At 37.5% G+C, this 24,370-nt stretch overlaps 3 protein-coding genes across 4 annotated transcripts; 1 reads left to right on the forward strand and 2 right to left on the reverse strand.

Moving 5' to 3' along the window:
• Window positions 1–2,678: 2,678 nt before the first annotated feature.
• LOC128859194 (uncharacterized) lies at window positions 2,679–3,568 on the reverse strand. The gene is made up of 3 exons (XM_054095976.1): window positions 3,188–3,568; window positions 2,944–3,099; window positions 2,679–2,875 (listed from the first exon to the last, which is right to left on the reverse strand). Exons 1-3 carry the CDS (start codon window positions 3,429–3,431, stop codon window positions 2,817–2,819), a joined length of 459 nt encoding a protein of 152 aa, XP_053951951.1. The 5' UTR covers window positions 3,432–3,568; the 3' UTR covers window positions 2,679–2,816.
• Window positions 3,569–19,072: 15,504 nt separating this feature from the next.
• On the reverse strand, window positions 19,073–20,329 carry LOC128871938 (piggyBac transposable element-derived protein 4-like). Its single transcript, XM_054114129.1, has one exon. It carries the CDS (start codon window positions 20,327–20,329, stop codon window positions 19,073–19,075), a length of 1,257 nt encoding a protein of 418 aa, XP_053970104.1.
• Window positions 20,330–20,386: 57 nt separating this feature from the next.
• LOC128855196 (E3 SUMO-protein ligase ZBED1-like) lies at window positions 20,387–22,976 on the forward strand. 2 transcript variants are annotated; one of them, XR_008453698.1, is made up of 4 exons: window positions 20,387–20,649; window positions 20,743–20,805; window positions 21,000–22,598; window positions 22,653–22,976. XR_008453698.1 is itself a non-coding variant. In XM_054089908.1 (3 exons), the coding sequence occupies exons 1-3, from the start codon at window positions 20,589–20,591 to the stop codon at window positions 22,388–22,390; spliced, it is 1,515 nt and encodes a 504-aa protein (XP_053945883.1). In that variant the 5' UTR covers window positions 20,387–20,588; the 3' UTR covers window positions 22,391–22,976. The 2 variants fall into 2 exon arrangements, 1 of the variants encoding a protein (XP_053945883.1); XM_054089908.1 differs by having other exon boundaries at window positions 21,000–22,976.
• Window positions 22,977–24,370: the final 1,394 nt, after the last annotated feature.

A 24,370-nucleotide genomic window follows, 5' to 3' on the forward strand; every position in this document is an offset into this window, starting at 1 on the left:
CGTAGTTGGCGATGAAGCTAAACAAGACACCAAGGCCTAGCATTCACCACAAAAGCTTCTTTGCAATTCATTTTTACCAAAGCACATGAAAGCAAAAGGAAAATCTGATTGTTGTTTTTACATATAATGCCACTTTGCTGTGAGATTTCAAAATTATGGCGATTGAAAATATTCATTGGAGCATTATAAACTATTAATGACATAATTTTATATGGAAAAAAACAATACCAAAGATGTGACGATTCTAATGAATTACATAACGTAGACGTCAACCATTTTTTGCACATTTAGCAATGAGTTGGGAACAAAACACCGTACATATGTCTGTGTGTGAGTATTTATTCAGTTGCCTTTAAAAGGTGTTTTTTTTTTGTTCTACTTATTTACAAGTAGCTTCATGTGCTGCGATTAACTTTTGTCTTAAACTTGAAAAATCTTTATCGAAATAATTCAAAGGCAACGGAATTTTATGAGTGCCACAAGGTGTTTCATTTCATTAGGAAAATATTTAGTGACGAAGGAAAAGCTCTTCTTCTTCTTGATTGGCGCGATAACGGCTTACGCGATTTTGGCCGAGTTTAACAAAGCGCGCCAGTCGTTTCTTTCTCGTTCTAACTGGTGCCAGTTGGACACACCAAGTGAGGCCAAGTCCTTCTCCACCTGATCTTTCCAAAGCAGAGGAGGTCTTCCTCTTCCTCTACTACCACCAGCTGGTACCGCATCGAATACTTTCAAAGTCAGAGCGCTTGTATCCATTCGAACGACGTGGCCCAGCCAATGTAGCTGCTGGATCTTTATTCGCCGCGCTATGTCTCTTCGTTCCATCGCGCAGAATCTTTCTCTGAAACACTCAAACACTTTGGCTCGGAGAGGCTCTTCCCAATTCTGATGACGCTGCTGGTATTGAGCAACGTCATTTTGCATTGCCGTATTAGTTTTGCGGGGATACCAAATTCAGACATCGCGGCATACAGGTAACTCCTTTCCGTACTGCCGAATGCAGCTTTGAAGACGTTGGTAGACTTTCCACACTGATAAGGTACAATGAGTTGGTTGATGCTGAGCTTCAGCCTTTCACACAATACGCTCGCTAGAACCTTATAGGCGATTATTAGGAGACTAATCCCGCGATAATTGGCACCGATTGCAGGATAGTGTAGACTATTCCCAGAAAATTAATGGCTTCAATAAATAAAGGGTGATAAGATCGGAGATACTTTTTCCAATAGGGCTTTTTTTTACAGATCACGCGTGATATTAAATTCATAATTCAACAGCGTTTGCGCGCTCAGGCCAGCTTATGGTGTTCAGCGATGAAGCCAATAAACATAACTGCCGTATATGGGCCGAGGCCGTTCAATAACAGCCACTACATCCATTCAAAAAACAACCGTTTAGGGCGGCCTGTGGGCCGGAGGAATCATGGGCCTATATTTCTTCAAAGACGAAACTGGCGTCAATGTAACAGTGAATTGCAAACGTTATCGCGCCATGATAACCGACTTTTTGATACCGAAAATCGAAGCCCGTGATCTTCACAACATTTGGTTCCAACAAGACGGCACTACTTGCCATACAGCCCTTCAAACAATGGATTTACTGCGGCATCGTTTCGGTGAGCAATTTATCTCTCATCTCGGACCAGTGGATTATCCACCACATCGTGTGACATCACACCTTTGAACTTTTATTTGTGGGTTATGTAAAGTCTAGCTGCTTTGTGGATTAACCAGCTTCGATTAAGGCATTGGAAGCCAATATTACTAAAGTTATTCACGAGATACTAATCGAAGTCTTCCAGCGAATTGATGTTTACGGATGTCCGAATTACGGATCAGTTACGGCCAACATTTGAAAATTATTATCTTTAAAAAATAAATGTCATGAGTGGTTCTATAGAAAAATATTAAAAAATACCCAATTATATTGAATTTTCGCTTTTTTATTTCATTTTAAAATCCGATACTTTTAAATTGATCATCCTTTATATATACTTTCACTCTGCTTTGTTTTCGATATTATACATGGAACAGTTAACACGTCTCTACTCTGAGAGCGCATTCATTTTCACGTATTTTCATTGTGGCACCACGGTACATTTTACACGTCCCGTCAGTCAAATTCATTGCCGCAACGGAACCATTGTGGCAGACCTATTATTGCATCATGAGAGGTGGCGACCTTCGCTGCTCTCAGTGAATTTGACAGTATCAGCTGATTTGCTGACAAGCGAATTTCCCAACAACGCCATTCTCTTTCTTGGTTATTCAAATGTTACGTCACAGCCAGAAATACTTTCCCGGATGTCGCAATCTGGTAATCTGTCATTAATGCAGTAGGTCCATACAAGTGCGCCTAAACAAAAGCTTAGCTGAGCGTGTTGGCTACATTTTTTAAACTTGCTTAATTTCAAAAAAGTTCTAGAACAAAAGACTACTCAAAACTGACAGTAGAAAAAACCATCGACAGATTGTCCTGGACGATGAAACTTTGAAAATCTACGTAGAATTTAGTTCTGCTAGAGAAATTTAGATGTCAAGCTAGAAATATTTGGAATGGATTGGTATTAAAAACAAATTAAAAAAGATAAGAAATTTTCGCCTCTTTTTAATTTTTTAGATTATGTGCAACGATTTAGGTTGCCACACAGCCCTCTTTCAGGAATAAAAAGTTGGCTATAACAGTGATATAAGGTGTTTATTTTAAATTCTTCTTTATAATTACGGACTTTTAAGTTAAAGTAATCAGGAATTTCGAAAGAAATTAATTGCGTACAAATATTTATCTTCGAAAGAGCTCTCGAGCTGAAAGGTACGTTAAGCGATACACGGAACGGGATTTGAACCGCAAGGACGTGGACCTTCTTGGAACCAAACTATTTATAGATAAAGCAAAATTTTCAAATATATTTTTAAAGTAATAAATATTTCTATAAAAACTCACATTCCCCCGTATTGCACAGATGCTTCCTCCATTCACACTGACTGGGGAAGGTGCAATATTTTTCACCACGATGCACGCAAACTGTATCTTTCGGTGCCTGGGAGCAATCATTCACACACAGCGATTGGCATTCTGCCTTGGATACCTGCTCAAGTACTGACATAAATATGGAAAATTAAACTTATTATATTTATAATTCACTTTCTTCAATTATGTGTGATTAAAATCAACCTCCACTACTCACGTGGACGCTTCTGACGGTAACGCGCACAGTTGGCTTGCTCGAAAAGGCATTTATTCAAAACCGTTATACACTCGTTATTTTCTTCCTTGGACCATACCAAATCCTCATGACGGAGGTTGCAATCAACAATCAGCCCTGGAAAGCATCTTGGTGGTGTTGTTGGGGTTTGTGCGTCACGTGACGCTACTTGCACCGCAAGCGTAGCCAACAATGCAAACAAACAAGTTACGCCAACAGATGCCATTTTCGAACTGAACTCGATGATTTAGCTTTTATAAAGAAATTACTTCCGCCAATAGTACACAACAGGTTACACACTTCTTATCAGCTCAATTAGCTTATGAGAAGCCGAGATGTATATTTGTGTGTATTTGGCACTGCAAGCATTTATAGAAGTGGTAGAAAATTATAAAAAAAAGTTCACAAACTTTTTGATAATAGTTGGGAAATATTTGAATATTTCAAAGTGGAGAAAATAATTATTTTAAAGGGGTATTAAATAGAAGCAAATATTTATATTAAGAAATTTTCGCTGCATTACAGTTCGTAGGGTGCACGAAATTAATTAGTGACTGTTGGTTGAAAAAAAAACCCTGCTTTAAAAAAATCACCGATTGTGATTTTTCCTTTGTTGTTTACGTTCGTCTCCCGCTATCTGTATAGTAGGAGAATCGTTTCACGTAAAATTTTATGATAAATATACAAAAAGAAACAACGAAATATTGAAAACAATCAATAAGAGACAATAATTCACACAGCCCCAAAGTTGGCCGAGGCTGACTATTTATTGTTTATTAAAACCATATTTGCATATACACGGTGAAGTCCAAAATAAACAAGACTAAGCTAAAATAGAAACGACAGGAGCTTTGTTCTGATAACTTCGATTTTATTTATTCAAAATAGTCCCCTTTGGCCTTGATCCACCGTTTTGCGCTTTCCAAAAGCTTTTCGAAAGAGTATTTCAGATCATTGGCCGAAATGTCCTTCAGAATGTCGGCACAAGTCTCTTGGATGGCATCTACGGACGCAAAACGTTCGCCTTTCATGGCTAAATGCAATTTCCCGAATAGGTAGAAGTCACAGGGAGCCATATCAGGCGAATACGATGAGTGATTGATGGTTAAAATGCGATTTCTAGTCAAAAAATCAGTCACAAAAGTGGATCGATAAGGTCGTGTTTTATCACACAATAAGCTTCCTCTTTCGCGGTATCCAAGGCGAATTCGACGAATATGATGCAACAAGCGCTTGAAAACGCCAAGATAGAAAATTGCATTGGCAGTTTGACCCGTTGGCACGAACTTTTTGTGAACAATTCGATTGGAATGGTAAGAACAAATAAGCATCGACTTGATTTTTGACTTCTTCAAACGCGATCCTTTGTGTGGTGGCTCGTCTGGGGCCTTCCATTCGGCACTTTGGCGCTTAGTTTCAAGTTCATGTTGGAAACACCACGTTTCATCACTAGTTACAATGTTGTAAAGGTAATTCTCGTCTTTCCTCGCCTCTTTAATGAGGTCTTTCGAATGTTGGATTCTGAGCAATTTTAGGTCCTCAGTTAACTTGTGCGGAATGAAACGTGCACAGACTTTTCCTAAGCCCAAATGATCAGTTAAAATGCGATAATCGATTTTGGAGATATTCAACTCCGATTCCATGAATTTCAACGATGATTTCGATTCCTTTTTAATAAATTTACGAACAATTTCGATGGAGTTTTCGGTGATTACTAAAATAAAAAATAAATAATTGGCGCGTACACTTCTGTTAGGTGTTTGGCCGAACTCCTCCTCCTATTTGTGGTGTGCGACTTGATGTTGTTCCACAAATGGAGGGACCTACAGTTTCAAGCCGACTCCGAACGGCAGATATTTTTATGAGGGAGCTTTTTCATGGCAGAAATACACTCAGAGGTTTGCCATTGCCTGCCGAGGGGCGACCGCTATTAGAAAAATGTTTTTATTAATTTTGCTTTCACCGAGATTCGAACCAAAGACCTCTCTGTGAATTCCGAATGGTAATCACGCACCAACCCATTCGGCTACGGTGATTTTTTCGGTGATTACTGATTTTGGTAAATTCATTGTCAGTTATGTCCTCACAACCATTTCTGAAACGTGTAAGTGACTCATGAACTCCGGCACGAGATAGACAATCATCGCAATAAACTTTTTTCATCAATTCAAATGTTTCGGTAAACGTTTTACCGATTTTAAAACAAAATTTGATATTAGCTTTTTGTTCGAAACTCATTTTTGTACCGATGACACAAATATACTGACACCTTCGATGCCATAACTTTGCTTCCACTGAACCAAATGTCACAAAGCTCTCACTAGAAGTCAACTAGGGATCTAACTTCTAACGCACAAACTCAGCACAAAAAGATGGTGCCATCAAAAACATTTTTATTACGCCAGTCTTGTTTATTTTGGACTTCACCTTGTATGTATGTGCATGGGGTACAAAGTTAATAATCCAATTTTGTTTATTTTCCCCAAACGTTGACCGTTACTCTGTTCCCCTCGCTGGAGAAGTGATATCGGTATGACATTAAACTCTCAAACGATATTTTCTTTTAGTGCTGAGATATTCGCTGGTTTTGCGTCATAGACTTTGCTTTTGAGATCCCCCCACAGAAAAAAGTCTATAGGGGTAAGATAGGATAGGCTGAGTGGCCAAGATATGTATGTCACCAAAACGGTTTATCAGTTAGTTTTGAAAGAAATCACGCAGAAAGATCATGGAGACTCTCTGACAGTGTGCGACGTGGCGTCATTTTACTGAAACAATGGGTGTAACTTGAAGAAAGGATGTTCTCTCATTATCTCACACCAAACCGTCTATAAACCGGACTGTGAAGTGGATGTTTTTGTATTTTAATAGTCGATTCAGTCTTTTAGGCAATTTTGCCTTCTTAGACTTCCATTTAAATGAAAATAGGCTTCATCACTCCAAAAGGTAGTGTTTACCCTAGAAAATCGCTACAACATTGTCTCCCAGAAATTTTTACGCAAATTGTAGTCGTTAGGCTTAAGCGCTTGCACGATTTGAATTTTGAATCGGTGAAGTCTAAGATCCTTCCTCAATATTTCATTTATAATAGGTTTTAGAAGCCCCAGAGCAGCCGCTCTCTTGCGCACAGATTGATTATCGTGCAAGCTTGTAGCGACGAGTGCGATATTTTCATTTTCTCTCAGAGCTTGTTACCCGAAATCTTCGTACCCATGAACGAATCAAATTTTCTCTTAAAGCATCATGTAAACGTCGAATATTGCAACGCGAAAAAAGTCTACGAAGAGCAGTTGCATACAGCAGAGCATTGACATTGAAATACGCTGAGATTGCGAACGCAAGTTGATCACCCCAGATGCGAAACTCTTTTTCTCGTGAGAGCGCTGTCAAAATTCGCACTTTTTATAAAACTCGTCAGTAATACCACACCGGAAAAAAATATTTATTGAGTATTTCTTAAACCAAAGTGGAAATTTTTAGTTTCCACACCACCATTGAGGTTAATATTTGGTATGTGGTTCCTCAGTAGGCTCATATCAACCGTGTACACCTACATAATGGCTTTTCCAATAACAGGTGTTATCTATCGCTATCGAGCGATGATTAAAGATTTTTTATGGCCGGAATTGGATGGTACTGATCTGGACAACGTTTATTTTCAACAAGACGGCGCTACGTGCCACACAAAGAACAAAACCATTGATCTTTTAAGGGAAAAGTTTCCGGACCATGTCATCTCTCGAAGAGGTGATCCCAATCGACCACCGAGATCTTATGATTTAACACCTTGTGACTTTTTTCTTTGGGGCCACGGGAAAGAAAAGGTCTACGCCAACAGCCCAGGGTCGATTCAAGACCGCAAAGATGGAGTTTGTGAGGCTATCGAGGACATAGGGCAACCACTTTGCAATTCAGTTATGGAAAATTTCATGAAAAGGGTATTGTCCACGCTTACAGGTCGTGGTGGTAATTTGCCTGACGTTATTTTCCACTATTAACGGCATACCTTCCTCTTTATAATGAAATAAACATTCGATAATTTATATTAAAATATAGCATTTTTCTTCGAATATCAAAATAATCATATAATAAAAACAACCACAAACAGTTTAAAATACATAAATAAGCAAAAAATTCAAAAATTTAGATTTAAATGAAATTATTAAAAACTGAAATACAAAAGTAGTAAAATAACACTGTGGAACAAATTCAGGTTAGCAAAAATTAGTTCCATTCTGAGAGTGGCGGGTGAAAATAGAGGCGAAATTAGAAGACCCGTATCGCGCCGTTTTTTTATGTTAGTTCGAATTTTTTTTTAATCGGCCTTCGAAGTTTGCAGTCAAATGCCGATTTTCAGTATATTGTTTCATAAGTACCACAAAAATTTTCGAAATCAATTTTTTCAAAAATTGTATTTGTTGCACAGGTCTCTAGCAATAATTTGGCTTTTACAGATTGAAAAAATATCAATTAGTCGACGAGTTATAGCCAAAAAACCATATAAACAATTTTGCTCTGATTTCGAACTTCGAAGGCCGATTAAAAAAAAATTCGAACTAACATAAAAAAACGGCGCGATACGGGTCTTCTAATTTCGCCTCTATTTTCACCCGCCACTCTCAGAATGGACCTAATTTTTGCTAACCTGAATTTGTTCCACAGTGTAATAATAAAGTAATGATATCGAAAAAATAAGTATGAATAAATAAATAAAATATCGCAATTTTTTAAAATAACATAAAAAGTGAGTAACAGAAAAATTGTGAAACAACGAACAATATAGGTTAAAAGGATAAAATAGTTAACAAAAGTATGTTTGTAGAATATGTATCTTAAACTCAAATTCAATTTCCTACTTATGCTTTTCAACCGTAAAATATTTACATATATACAAACTTATACACATAGACCAACACCTAGGTTTCAATAAAATTACATATGTAAAATGTATGTAAAATGCATTCATACGTATGTATGTATGTATGGCGTCGTGGCTAAATAGCTCGCTCAAATAATGAAGCTAACGCGGCCCCCTCCTCGCTCATACGCTCAGTGCTTAAGGAGAAACTTTAAATTCTGCCTCAGTACACCCTGTGTTTTAATAACTTAAATGTGTTGCGCTGAAAAATGATTATTATATTTTTTATTAGTATATATGTATGTAGATGATTCAGATGCTCCTAACTGAGCTTTATGAATTAAAATATTAAATATAATGACTGCAAAAACAATTAAAACTTTTTATTTCTATATTTTGCGCTCAAACAAAACCTAATTAGTTTTAATATTGCTCCTATAGATAGCAATTTTTTTACTGGCAGTAGACGAAGTTAAAATTTTAAGTGTTCTGCTGATAAAATGGTCTTTTAAAATAATCGTAAATATTTTTTTTCAGTTAATCAAAAATAATCATAAAATTTGTATTTAAATTTTTCTGCTCATACTATTTATCGTAACTGTATAATTTAAATGTATGCGCTCGTCTGTATTTTAAGTATTAACCTACATACAGTAAGTCACAAAAATATTCATAAAAACTAATTTTTCACTTAAAAAAATTGAAAGTAAGCTCACTCAAAGTTTTTGAAATAAGATAACGTAGAAGCATAAAAATACGTTTTTTTTTTCAAATTGATAGTTGCTTCTCCTCATAAGTTTTAATTACTTAATGTGTATGTACGAGGTGTGTTCAAAAAGTATCGCGAATTTTGTGTTTTTCAAAAATTATTTATTTTTTCATTAATATATATTTTGTCCCCTTCAAAGTAATCCCCATGAGATATTATGCACTTGTGCCAACGTTTTTTCCAATCTTCGAAGCGCTTCAAAAAATCATTTTCAGATCTGGAGAATACGGTGGCTGTGGCATCATTACTGTGTTGTTTTTGGCCAAAAAGTCGCGCACAAACAACGATGTGTGAGCAGGGGCGTTATTGTGATGCAAGATACAATTTTTGTTCTTCTACAAATCCGGGCGTTTCTGGCCGATTGCTTCGCGCAAATTGCACATAACTTGCAGGTAATATCCCTTATTGACCGTTTTACCCTGTGACAAGAACTTTTTCATTCGACCGATCTTGGCTCGCTTTCTTCGGTCTTGGTTCGTGCGGCAGCTTCCATTGAGATGGTTGAGCTTTCGTTTCCACGTCATAACCATAAACCCACGACTCGTCACCACTTATGACCCTCTGGAGCAAATTTGAGTCGTCGCGGACAGAGTCCAACATCTCATAAGCAATGTTCATGCGATGCTGCTGTTTGTTGTTCGAAATTGAGCAGTTTTGGTACGAATTTTGCGGCGACCCGTCTCATGCACAAATCATTAAAAAAATCGAATGACACGAGCCAATCGATATTTTTAGGTCCTCAGCAACTTCTAACGGTGATTCGACGATTGGCCAATACCATTTTCTTAACTTCATCAATTTTTTCGTCTTTTGTTGAAGTGCTCGGGCTTCCGGCACGCTTTTCGTCGTTCACATCTTCTCGGCCTTCTGAGAACATTTTGTACCACCGATAAACGTTGCTTTGATCCAAAGTAGCTTCTCCGTATGACACAGTCAACATTCGGAATGCATTCGGGCACTTAATTTCGTTTTTCACACAAAATTTCGTACAGGTTCTTTGATCCATCTTTTTGAATAGGTAAAAATCGAAAACGAGCCGAAACACGTGCAAGCAAAGAAGCTGTCAACAATGAACTGAAAGTTCAAAATGGCCGAACTCGTCAGCATAAGTGAGAGACATGAGTACCAACATATCGCCACAAAATTCGAAATTCGAATATACGTAACCTGCGAAAACTCAAAAGCGTGGCCGATGACAACATCCCATAAAGTGTTGAGAGAAAGATTCGGCGCGAAATTTTGGGACCTTTGCACGTTAGCGACGGCGAGTATCGCAGGCGATGTAACAATGAGTTTTATGAATAAAGATCCAGCAGCTTCCAACGGCTTCGTTGATGCGGTACCAGCTGCTGATAGCCGAGAAAGAGGAAGACCTCCTTCGCGTTGGAAAGATCAGGTGAAGAAGGACTTGGCTTCACTTGGTGTGTCCAACTGGCGTCGGTTAGCACGAGAATTAAACGCCTGGCGCGCTTTATTAAACTCGGCCAAAATCGCGTAAGCGGTTATCGCACCAATTAAGAAGAAGAAGTAAATGTGTTTTTTTATATGGGCCGCCTCTCAAATCTCCATGAAAAAGCTTTTCATATAAACTGTCTGTCATTCAGAGGCAGGATAAAACTGTACGTCTAAACGCTTCTCTCCAACAAGACCCACAACACAAATTGAACTCGAACAAACAACTTAAGGGGTTACATACGTCCAGAATTTTCAAAAAATCGATTTTTTACAGATTATTATTCTTTATAGTTTTAGGGGTATTTCTTTAGAAGTCGACTGTAAAAACTCCCCATAGATACAAAGTTATGGTAGAAAATGTAACTGCTCGACGAGAGGCGCACCGGTAGATGTCCTTCGTATGCACGTTTAAAGTGTAAACTCGTTTTGCTCAAAACTATGTACTTTTTCCGGCACGGTCTGCAAGATACAGTTTTTAATATTTTTTGATGCATACCGTGAAGCAACTCTTTCTTCTTTTTACTTTGTGTCACGTGATTTTTTATATACAAATTTTAGTGAAGAAAAATTAAAATGATTTTTTTTATAAAGTTTCATTACTAATAAACAATGAATAAATTTTTTTATATTCATTTCTCTTGTTATCCCTTCTAGAAACAGTTTTTCTTTTAGCGCATTTTTATGTATGTAACCCCTTAACCCCTTAACCAAGATAATAAGCTCAATGGTGTCTCAACCAACTGATTTGAGAACGAGTCAGGAAATAAAAAAAAATTGTAAACTATCGAGATCTAGAATGTTCAGTTAAAGAAAGAAATAGACGAATAAGACGTTAGAGATCCATCATTTATTTTAAAATTATGATATTGCTTTTTAAACGTAAAAAAGCTAGTCCGATATATGAAAGTTTATGAAATTAGTGGTAAAATCTAGACATAAACAGCGAAGTCGTTCATCGAATACATAACTGGTTCCACATGACTAAAATGCCTAGATACTCGTGAGGAAGAATAAAAGATTTGCTTCAGACAGAATAAAGAAATTAGAAACTCACTCGTTCAGCCACATATCTATGTTCAAGTGCATTTTGTTTTTTTTTTTTTGTTTTTTGCCGGGACAACTAGCAAGTGCAGCACTCAGAGACAATTAAGTCCATTGCACTACACTCGGATTCCCTTTTAATTTTCTTTAAATCTACCCGATCTCCGAAGAAATCGAAGTAGATTTTGTGGTGCCAAGGAGCCAAAGTGGTCACTTCTTAACACATCAGTGCCAAAGACCTCAAACCCGATTCGAGCGAAGACGGCGCAGACGCACAGGAAGTGGTCCGCCGTCTCATCTTCCTCTTCACAAGCTGGGCAGAGAACACTGTCTGAGATGCCCATGTTTTCCATGTGTTTCGCCCACAGAAACTGGCCTGTCATCAGTCCAACCAGCTGTATGTAATTCCTTCTGCTTAATGACAGAAGGATTTGCGACAGTCGATCGGACATGATTAGTAACATCAGTTTAGTCCACCTGTAGCCTCTCTCAGCCTGCCAAGCTCGATTGTGGGTTATAGTAACCCATTTGCTAACAGTTGCTTTGATGGCTGCAGAAGGCAGTGGCAAAACGGGCTCTTAGGCCAACTTCTTTGGCCAAAGCGCATCCTACCTAAGGAGTCAGAGGTTCCGTTACCCATGGTACCTACGTGTCCCGAGACCCATGTTAGCATCCGACTATTATGTTTACCAACATAGTTCAGCCTGGATTTACAGGGCTCGACTACCGCTGATATGAATGCGGGGCTGTCTAAGGCCATGAGCGCAACCTTTCTGTCGCTACAGACACATACTGATCTGCCTCGCCATCTGTTTTCCACAACGAAGTTCATCGCTTCTTGAACAGCATACACATCCGCTTGAAACACAGATGCATGCATTCCAAGAGAAAAGTGCAGTTTTGTCCTTCTGGATTCCACGTAGACCCCAGAGCCGGAGCCGTGTTCGGTCCTGGAGCCATCCGCGAAAATGCGAAAACAGTGTTTGCCGGGCTCATTTTCAGAGTTTGACCACCATTGAGCCTCTGGCAGCACCACACAGTATCTCTTCAGGTGCATACAAAGTCATGTCCATAGATGCATATACATACATACGTGTGCATATATGCATAGAAAATTTTTATTACAGCAACAGTCATAAAATTTTAAATGAAAACTAATGAATGAAATCGAAATTGGTTAGGCAACTCTAAACGAAGCGTCACATTGACCTTCTTACCATACAAGCAGCAACATCTTCCAAACTTGGTTGGTGGAACTTGGAGAACTTTCGCAGAAAATCAAATTTCGTTATTCATCTCATGCAAAATCACAGATCACAGCTATGTAACTATTTTATAAAGGTTAGTTTAAGTATGTAATAAAACTATGACATTTTGTGGCATACAGGTACTTGTGTGTGGCTTATGTTATGCGTATTTGGTTAAAAATAACTTTCCATACCTTTTTCAAAAGTAGTTCGAGGATCGCACTTAAAGGAGCATAAAATATACTTCAGACCGACAAATGTACCGCAGATTCAGTTGTATTGACTAGGCCAAAAGTCATTTGAGGAAAACCTCACACGTTTCCCATGTGGTGATAACACCAAGTATCGTACTAGTGGAAGCCCGGTCTGGATTTATGAGGGACCTATGCAGTTCTGCGCTTTCACACTGTTGGTTTTCGCGATATAGGCTTACCTGATACAGAGCTTGCTTGAGAATAAAGTGATGCCCCCATATCGGACAGAATTGACTGTTCCTTCCTTTCCAGCTCAGTTCCTTTCCCAGCCAGCTCTTCCGCTATAAAATTTCCATTAGAGCAATAAGGTTTTTCTATCCATGAAAGGAGTCGACACACACCATCTTTTCGTTGACTTCAAAGCTGCATTCGACAGTACGAAAAGGAGTTGCCTATATACCGCGATGTCTAAATTTGTTATCCCCGCAAAACTAATACGGCTATGCAAGATGACGTTGCTCCACAGCAGCAACGTTATCAGAGTGGGGAAGGAGGTTTCAGACTCGCTGTCGTTTGACTTCCTTAAACTGATGCTGGAGAGGATCGTGCGAGACGCAGAACTTAATCGCTCAGGCACAATTGTTTATAAGAGCGTACAATTGTTGGCGTATGCTGATGATACTGACATCATCGGCCTTAACAACCACGCTGTTAGTTCTGCCTTCTCCAAACTGGATAGAGAGGCAAACCGAACGGGTCTGGTGGTGAATGGGGACAAAATGAAGTACCTCCTGTCATCAAACAAACAGTCGGCGGACTCGCGTGTCGCTGGTGAAAGTTATGATTTCGAGGTTGTAAATGACTTCGTTTATTTAGAAACCAGCACTAACACCGTTCACAAATTCAGCGTTGAAATCCAACGTAGAATCTCTCTTGCCAACAAGTGCTACTTTGGACTAAGTAGGCAAATGAGTAGTAAAGTCCTCTCTCGACGAACAAAACTAACACTCTGCAAGGCTCTCATCAAGCCCGTCCTAACGTATGGCTCAGAAGCGCAGGCGATGACAACATCCGATAAAGCGACGTTTGGAGTGTTTGAGAAAAGGATTCTGTCCAACATGTTTCGACCTTTGCACGATGGCAACGACGAATATCGCAGGCGATGGAACGATGACGTAGACATAGCGCTGCGAATATAGATCCAGCGGCTACGTTGGCTGGATCATGTCGTCCGAATGGAAACAACCCTTCCGACTCTGAAAGTATTCGATGCGGTACCAGCTGGTGGTAGTAGAGGAAGAAAAAGGCCTCTCTGCATTGGAAAGATCAGGCGGAGAAGGACTTGGCTTCACGTGGTGTGTCCAACTGGCGCCGGTTAGCACGAGATAGAAACGACTGGCGCGTTTTGTTAAAGTCGGCCAAAATCCCGTAAGCGGTTTCGCGCCAATTAAGAAGAAGAATAATAAGGATAGCTCTACATTCAATTACTACTTTGAAAAAAGTATTTTGACAATGTGGAAAATTTATGGCAGCTTGACTGACTGATCGGTTATTCTGCAACATACGATTACCGAACCCACAACGTGGTCTCCTTTAAAGCTTTAAACTCAGTTTGATAGACGATCAGTCAGGTAGCCGTAGACTTAAATTCAACAGCACTTCTTTTAATGCCACTTCCGACCTTATTACTACATTTAGTATCCAACCATCAGTGAAGATAACTGATCCTGATCCAAGGCCCTTAACGTTATCCCATTCACATCATTCAGGGATTCGCGTGCAAAAATTATTTTCAAAACACAAGTAGTGTAAACCAACGCCCTATGTATTCCCAGAACAGTTCCGAGATTTTTCAAGTGCCCAAGTCTTATTTTGTTGCCGGGTGTTTTTTAAGAGTTTGAGAACTTAAAATGATGATACAAAATGTAATCAGGTCGATAATTTCAAGGCATTTATTTTTTTAATATGACATCTGGCAAATGCCCACCGCGGCTGCGAACTACATGGTTCATTCGATCAGTCCATTTTTGCCTACTTTTTGCAATAAATCTGGCCAATACCATAAATCGATTGTTCGGCGCGCTATATGGCAAATTTCCCCGTCTTGTTGAAACCAAATGCTGTTAATATTTAGCTGACTAATTTTTGGAAACAAAATTCAGTCAGCATGGCTCGATGGCGCCATTCACCGTAACGGAATTAATTCGAAAGAAATAAGGAGCGATGATTCCGCCAGTGCTAAGAACTTCGCGAGCAGATTTATTTATTTTTTCTTTTTCAAAGTAAATTTTTCTGGCGTTAAATTATTCCTGATGACTTGGAAAGCTTTACTGAACAGAAATGTCAACACAGTTTGCCATTCTCAGCTGTCAATCCATATCCAGTTAAAAAAAACAACCGGCATATACTTTTCAATGTGTTTTGGTTTATTTTCTATAGAACCAGCATTTTTCGGAGGTGCGATTACGGCACTAAATGCAATATTGTCCGACCTATTCCTGAAACGCACGAACTGTTTTGTATATTTTTATAGCAATCTAGTCAAATGTGTGAAAACAGCGGTTGGCCGATCTTCAGTACTACTATTGCTTAAACTCTAGTTAAACAGAAAAAAAAATACCAGTCTAACGGTTAGACGCGATAGAAGTGAAACCTTCCGTAAAACAAACTGAGAGAGAATGAGATCAAAAACAACAATTGACGCGGTATTTCAAAGATATGTTGACATCATCGAAACCAAAGCATTTGTATCATATTTTAGCTATCATAAGCCACTCGTATCATTTGTTGAAATTGAAAACATTGAGGATGAATAATAATAAAATGAAGAAAATAAAATATGAACTTCATAGCAATATTATAATGAACCTATAATTATCCCGCTCCTAATGCTGCTCTCGTCTCATTCTCTCTCAGTTTGTTTTACGGAAGCTTTCACTTCTATCGCGTCCAACCGTTAGACTGGTATTTTTATTTTTTCTGTCGAAATTCACGACACTTTTCTGCATTATTTTTCGGCATAATTGCGGTAAATATTTAAAAATGAAAATATTTACGAATATAAAAATACGGACGCAATACAGCACACGCGGTTGCTATTATGAGCGTCGTAACGCGTATAATACACAGACGTGCTAACATACACGCAAACATTCGTAGGACGCTTGGTTTGAATTTTTTATACATATGTATGTATGCTATACTATGGCCTAGCCTATGTACGTACATACATATTTGTGTTCTGAACTTCCAGCAAAACAATGCTTATTAATATACACATATGCATCTACATACAACCGCACACACAGGCCACTCACTTTATTCCTGTAAATCCAAAGTCCAAAGCTAAAATTCTATGTCTAGCGACTACAAGAACAAAATGCATTAATAGGCGTAGGCGTAGCGGCCATCATCCTAGTTGCCATAGCGCTGAACTGTCGCGGCGGCGCCGAACAGTTTCAACTATTGTACTGTGCAACAAAAACTCATCATCAAAAAATTGATTTATAAATTCGAGCTCATAGTTCTAAGAGCAAGTACTTTCATTCATAAAACGAGCCGCCCATATGCTAATTTTCAAGACAATTCGAAAATAGTCAATATTGGAATATTTCGCGTAGAATTATTTGCCAATATTCAATTTTTGTCAAGTCGAGTGCCCGCGGCTCCGGAAATATATTTGCACCCATATATGTATGGGCAGCTGCCTGTTCAAGGTTACTGTACATTAGGCCGGGTCGATTTGTGGGAAGGCAAAAAAATCGCCCATTGCTCTGTGAAAATCATATTCTAGGGATCAGAATAAGAAATTTTGCCGAAGGAACCATACCTCTAAAACGATTTCTGATGTCCCCCAATATGGGTCGAACTTTTTAGTTTCTTTTCTATAACTCACATTCATTCATTTACATATGTTCTGACTAAATAAATTTCTTAAGAGAAAAAATAGATAATATTATAAATAAATAAAAATAAAGAAAAAACATAGCCATTTAGCTGATTTTTTTCATGTAAAGGCCAAAAATGGTGATATCTTGAAATTGGGGGACATCAGAATTCGTTTTAGAGGTATGGTTCCTTCGGCAAAGTTTCTTATTTTGATCCCTAGAATACGATTTTCATAGAGCAATGATCGATTTTTAAATCGACCCGCCCTACTGTACATGCAATGCTGTGCCTATGAATGTGCGCTGTGCCTCTGAATGCGCGCTGGATTTCTTGAGAAATTTTACCGTATGTTTTGCTGTGGCGAGGCACATATGTACATACACACAACATATATACATATATCCGCATATATACGTACATATATAAATTCACAAATTTAAATTTGCTTATGCCATCCTTCTGTGTGCCTGGTAATGAAGCATTTTCTATACATACATATATATACGTATATCTTTTTTCTTCTTCTTTTTGGTGTCGCTTTTTCGTTTCATCGAGTCTCAAATCACTCCCAACGATTCTAAAGAAGTTTTCACTTCAATTAGTTAATCTTAGTTTTAAGAGCTTCTCGGTGAAATGCCTAGATCTAATCTTTGGCATAAATCTAACGTAAAAGCTCATTGAAGAGATTAGGAAAGCAACAATCGCCTTGTTTGGATGCAAGGGCGCCAGCGTATGACATTACTTAGAATCATTTTTGCGGCAGCTGTCTGGAATGAAGTGGAATCATCTCAGCATCTTCTCCTTAGCTGACTTGGTCTCGCGAGGCAAACATTTATTCATCTTGGCTATCATTTCTTTACTACTCCTGCTGATATAGCAGACGTAGATATTAGCCACCTGATGAGTTTCATGAGTAGCATGAAGCAATTAACTCAATCTTTATTAAGGAGTTAGGGGTAGTCAGAATTTTCAAAAAGTTGGATTTTTTTTTTGTATTTTCTTAAATACTACAATATATTAAAAATATTGTGTGAAAATTTAAAGTGAATCCGACAAATATTTTTCGAGTTATTCAACAATTAACAAAGGGACACTCGAGCGCTCCATAAATCGATAGCAAAACTTTAAATGCGTTTTCTCAAATCTATGTTTTTTGAACAGGTGATCACTGTAACTTAAAACCCGTTTGGTGGATTTCAATAAAATGTATGCTGCTTTTGAAAAACATAAAAAAACTCGGGCGTGATCGAAGGATTTTTTTTCGATTTTTTTTAAACAATTAATTGTCGGTTTTTTCTCGAAAATCTGAAAAGTATTTCCTGAGACCGCCATATTGTTAATTCTGAAAAAAAAGCTTCGAACGGGCACACGTTTACCAATCAATAGAACTAATTTCTCTTGTCCGGGATTATCAATCAATTAAACTAATTTCTTGATTGATTTTAGATGAATCTCCAAGGACTTGTGATGATCACCGCAACGAACTTCAGGAGAAACGGGTTCCACACATTTGAAATTTTTCTAATGTTAAGTCGAAACATGATGTATTAAAGTATTTTATTTTTTTAGTTAATAGTATTATCTTTATGAAAAAATACCATTCAGTGAATAATATGTTATTAAATTGTTAATTTTTTTTTGTTTCTTAGTTTGTATTTTGTACAAAAGCCAAATGAATCAGAGCTGTGAAAATTTTATTTATAATAAAAAGATTTAAGAAAAACTATTTGATATTGTTTTATTTAGAAGATATATAAACAAGGCAAAGTGAATATATTGATTTTGGTAGGTTTTGATAAGTAGGATAATATATTAATGACTTTGAGTAATGCCGTCGTCGAATCGACGAGGGATGACCTCTACGTTATAAAAATAACGATGACCTTCTAGGGTTAAGGAATGAAAGTTCTCATTTTGTACAAGAGGCACAAAGCTCTATTTTATGCTCCCCACAAAGACTTTTCTTACATTTTGCACAAAATGATTTCGTCATCCGTCGCTTAGCAGGGGGACAAATTGCGCAAATCTTTCTTTTTTTTGTTAAATTTTTTTGGCGATTAGTATCTGCGGTATTTTCATCATAAGAAATAACATTTTCAATATTTGATCGCAACGACGTAGACAATGCTGGTACTTCAAGTCTGTTTGTCAAGTGACTTTGAATAAGGGCAGAATGCAATTTTTTCATAAAAGCTGGACGACTAAGAGGTGTTTTATTTGTTTGAAATACGTTGTGTGAATAAATAATGTGGCTGTTTATAAAAGCCATGTTCAATATGCCAAAAAATTGACACATTGGCCATCGGTTTGTTTTGCGTGAACAGCTCATGACACTACACATTTGGTCAAAAGTATCAACGCCTGCTTTCGTTTTGTTGTAAAATTCGATCATGTAGGGTTTGTTGAATTTGGGGTTTACTGCTCCTTCCTCATTACAGGATGATATAAATATATTACTTTACTCGGCTTCGGCTTATATGATAGAAGCGTCAGCTCATTATCATAGCAAAACATTGACGTATTACACTTACGACCTTTTATATTTTTCATTTCACTCGGAATCTCTCGCTTATTAGAACGTAGAGTTCCAACCATTGTCAGCTTATATGGTTCGCATAACAGTGATTTAGCAAGAGGAATCGAACTAAACCAGTTATCCATTGTAACGTTTCTATTTGAACCATGTACAGTTTTAGTCAACTCTTTTACGTAGTACTCACCAAGTGGAAAGGTGGTTTTGTTTGATCCTTTTCCCAAATACGGCATAGCATCAACCATGTAGTTTGTACCGCTATCACATATCATTACCATTTTGAGTCCATATTTTGCTGGCTTGTTTGGAATGTACATCCGGAAGCTACATTTTCCCCTGAACGCCAGTAGTTGCTCGTCAATCGTAAGGTATTCTCCAGGCGTATAGTTTTCACGGCACTTTTGAATGAACATCTCCCAAATTTTTCTAATGGGGGCAAATTTGTCTTCAACTATTTGAAGGCGTGCAGATTTATCGTCGAATCGAAGACATGACATAAGAAATTTGAACCTTGCTTTTGTCATTATCGAAATATATGTTGTTCCACCATAAGATCTGTCAAACAATTCATCTGCAGACAGATGCTGATCTTTCTTGACTGCTGTTAGTACCAAGAGTCCAATTAAGGCAGACATTTCATTTGAAGTAGTTGCTTTCCTTTGAGCTTCATCTGTAGTTACAAGTAAGATGGACTGCCGATTAGCAATCTCAATGTTTGTCCATTGAACAATTTCCTCCACGATCTCTGGTGTAATGAACATTTGGAAGCATTGCAGTGGGTCTGTTATATTTTTGCAATGGCGTGTTGGTCCTCGAGCTTTATGTACTACATTTAGACCATAACGATAAGATTTGCCCTTTTTTGTTGACCACTTATGTTTATTTTTGCCCCGCAAAATAGATTTATTAAAATAAATTATATTTGACTTGGCTCTCAATAAATGTAAAGGTATGTTATCTTCATCTGTGTCGGTTGATTCTTCTGAAGAACTTGCATCCCCTAAGCTTTCGTTTTGCTCGATTTCTGCATCAGATTCTAGTTCGCTGTTGTCTAACTCATCGTCTAATCCATTCTCGTCGTCGCACATTGCAAGAAATTTTTCAATTTCTTCGTCAGTATAAATTTTGCTGCCACTCATATTGTATTACAACTGTACATACCAAACAGATAAATAAACAAGAAAAATTACTTCGGAACGAAAAACTCACACAAAGTTCATCGTTCGTCTTTTCGACTACGCATTTTTAAAAAATAAATGCTTACAGAGATCGTACGAAGCCAACCAACTGCAAACGTCAACAGCTCAACAGCGACTAATAGAGCTGGGCGGAATATCGATGTTATATCGATGTATCGATGTTTCAATTTGAAAATGAAACATCGATGTTCGTAAACCGATGTTCGATGTTTTCGCAAATTTTGTACCATCACTTAGTAATTGCACGTGGAACGAAAGTGGTAAGTAAGAAACTTTTATGCATTAAAAAACTTTTCTACATTAAAAAAACTGATTAAGTATACCATTTTAATATGAAAATTATTAAATTTTAGGCTTTTGGTGTTGGCAGGCAGTGATTGAAATGGAGCGGTTTGTAGAAAGTTCTAGTGGCAAAGGTAAGATTATCGTTTTATGTATGTAGCTGAGTGCGTATTGTTAATACAAAATATCTACACCTAGACGTCGCTTTGAGTCGTACTTTTTGGGAACGTATACCCAACGCAAAGTGATGACTAGGTGTATAAGAGTACTTGTACATACATACATATATATAATACTACAAATTATTTTTTGTTTTTTTTTTTTGCAGTTTCAAAGACGAGCTCAAAGGAGGTGGAAGAAGAAAACCCAGCAAAAAGAACAAGGTACGGTCAGTCAGCTGTATGGCAATTTTTTAACAAATCAAAGGATGGCAGTTCAGCTAAATGCATTCAGTGTGGAAAAACATATATAACATGTGGCAATACCACTAATTTGGCTGGACACCTGAAACGGATGCATGCAGGATTAACTGTTAGCGAGCTTCCGAAATCTTCAGGGTCTATTTTGTCCTTCATTGAAAAAAAATACGAAGCATCTTCCGCTAGGAAAAAGAGTCTTGATAGCTCACTAATGCACTATATATGCTCCGACATGCGACCGTTCTCAGTTGTTGAAAACAAAGGATTTCGTAATTTTGTCAGTACATTGGATCCTCGCTACGAGCTGCCTTCTCGTAACAAATTGAGAAACACATGCATGCAAGACTTTTACACAAATATGAAAGACAAATTACACTGTATTCTGGACCGAGTGGACTATTGCGCTATAACAACAGATTGCTGGACGTCACGGGCTAACGAAAGTTATATGACAGTCACTTGCCATTTCATCAATGACAACTTTGAGCTAAAAGCAGCTGTTTTGTCAACCAAAAATCTCATTGACGAAACCAACCACACGTCGCAAAATATTGCAAATTCTTTGCGCGAAGTCCTTGTGGAATGGCAAGTTATTGACAAAGTCAGCGCAATTGTTACAGACAACGCGAGGAACGTTGTAAAAGCATGTGAGATTCTACAAAAGCGAAACGTGCCTTGCTTTGCTCATTGCATTAATTTAATTGTCCAAAGCTGTTTTCCCCTTGAAAATATTAAGACAATTATGGGAAAGTGCAAAAGCATAGTTTCGTTTTTCAAGAGCAGCTCAATAGCGTATGCAAAATTTAAGCAAGCCCAGGAACCAATGAAGCCATATAGTCTAAAACAGGAGTGCCCTACAAGGTGGAATAGTGCTTTCTACATGATTGAGCGCATTTTGGCCACAAAGTCAGCTATTGCTAAAGTCCTGTTAGATACTCCGAAAGCAATACTACCTCTATCAGTTGATGAGCTATCTGTTCTGGAAGATTTAAAGCAGGTTCTTTCACTATTCGAGGATGCGACGGTACAAACATCATCCAGCTCTAATGTAACAGTTTCGCTAATTATACCATTGGTTAGCGGACTTTTGCATAATTTGAGTGAAATCAAAGATCGACTAGAAACTGATGATGGCCGTAACGTATGCAACTTGCTAATGGAAGGCATACGGCAAAGACTACTGCCATATGAAAAAAGAACTGTGACTCGTTTGTCGACATTACTGGATCCGCGTTTTAAAAAGGAGGGTTTTTTTTTCAAATACAAACTCTATAGAAGCCGAAAAATTTTTAGAAAATGAACTTTCGCCACTTTACAAAGAAAATCACCCTCCAAATATATCTAGCCTGCCAACACCACTATGCGATAAAACTCCACTTCTTAATTTTTTGGAAAAAAACAAAACTCAAAAAATTCGTAATTCCCGAGTTGATTCGATTTTGACCCTTCGTCAATACTTCAACATGGAAAATATAAACTCTAGTTTAAACCCTTTAGACTACTGGAAGGTAATTCATGCTATATAAAATCTAGCATTATAATTAATACTAAACTTTTTTCAGATCTCGACTGATGAGCCATTGAAGATGAGCTCAAAAAAATATCTCTGCGTACCGGCTACGTCAACTGAAAGTGAGCGTATGTTCAGCAAAGCAGGTTTAATAGTGAGTGAAAAACGAAGTTCACTAAAGCCAAAAAATGTGGATATGCTGGTTTTCCTAAATAAAAATGAATGGATCTCAAACAACTGATAAGTTGAGTCATTATATTTTCATAATTTAATTTGTTTGAAAAACTCACAAAACTGTTATGTTAAGTTATCATTATATTTTGGATATTTCATTTGTTTTTAAAAGCTTTAAATAGTGTTAAGTTAAGTAATAATATTTTCGTAATCTAATTTGTTTTTTTTTTTCATTTGTGGAACAACATCAAAACGCACACCACAAATAGGAGGAGGAGCTCGGCCAAACACCTAACAGAAGTGTACGCGCCAATTATTTATTTATTTATTTTTTTAATTTGTTTTGAAAAAATCAAAATACTGTTAATTTAAGTTTGTTTGAAAAACATTATTTTGTTATTTTTTTATATATATGTTGAATAATGAAGTCAATATTAAATAAATGAAAAAACAAAAATTCTTTTACTAACTTCGATGTTTAATCGATTAATCGATGTTTTCAAATAAAAAACATCGAAACATCGATGTGGACAAACATCGATCTTTTGCCAGCTCTAGCGACTAACGCTGTAAAAAAGAAAGGCACCTTACAAACAAAGGAACAGTGCGATAACGGTAAAATAAAAACTCGCGTCGTCGAAACGACGAGGCATGACTTTCCAGGGTTAATGATATGGTTTTATTTTTGTAAAATAAAACAATTGGCTAGCAAAGAAAAATTATTAAAAATCATCATTTCTTCGGGCGTCTGACTACATCTAACCTCTTAAACAGCCACCCACCCGAGGATGATAGATTTCAAAGCTTGATAGCTATGGTGAAAAAGAATTATTGAGGGGAACTTTGGCTGCCACGTCACTTAGGATATGTTTAACAAAATTTAGCTTGTGTTAGTGATATACGAAAACAACAAAAAGTGACGTCAGCCCAACAGCCGGTTCTGTCAAATTCACTCAGAGCAGAATAACGGCCTACTACATATGTCATCTCTAAAAATCTTTTCACCATGCATCCACCCACCTTTTTCTTCAACTGCTGCCAGATACACTCACTAAGAGTATTTTTTAATATAAATTATATACAGATTTTGTAATAAAAATTTCGACATAAACGCGTAACGCACATTGGCGCATTACGCTTGCGAACACAAAGGCTTGCCATGGAGTTCCACCTTTATACTGCTTTCATACTCACTCCTAAATGCGCATTCATCACGTTCGTATATAGCTTTTTCGAAGTGCTTTCACAGTGCCGCATTCAGAAATGTGCATTTACTCTCATTCAATCATTCTCATTGATTCCTATGTTTTTTCTCTTTGTAAAATCCTGTATGCGTACTGATAGGTGTATTACAATATTTCAATGCATACTTTTAGGCGGGATGCTTTGAAAGCAATGAGATTACAAAACATTTTGAGCGATATGTGTTGCGGAGCAAAGTACTTCCGCGCGCAATTGCGTGAACAAGAACTTACTATAAACTTGATCACACTTACTGCTTGTCAAGATTCATTTGAATTGAGAGTGGCGACGTAAGCTGCACGAAAATCGTTAGTCAAAATTGGCTTCAAAATTCCGTCGTCAAGGAAGCAATTA

Source organism: Anastrepha ludens, chromosome 2 (assembly GCF_028408465.1).
Source record: "Anastrepha ludens isolate Willacy chromosome 2, idAnaLude1.1, whole genome shotgun sequence".
In the NCBI taxonomy this organism is placed as follows: domain Eukaryota; kingdom Metazoa; phylum Arthropoda; class Insecta; order Diptera; family Tephritidae; genus Anastrepha; species Anastrepha ludens.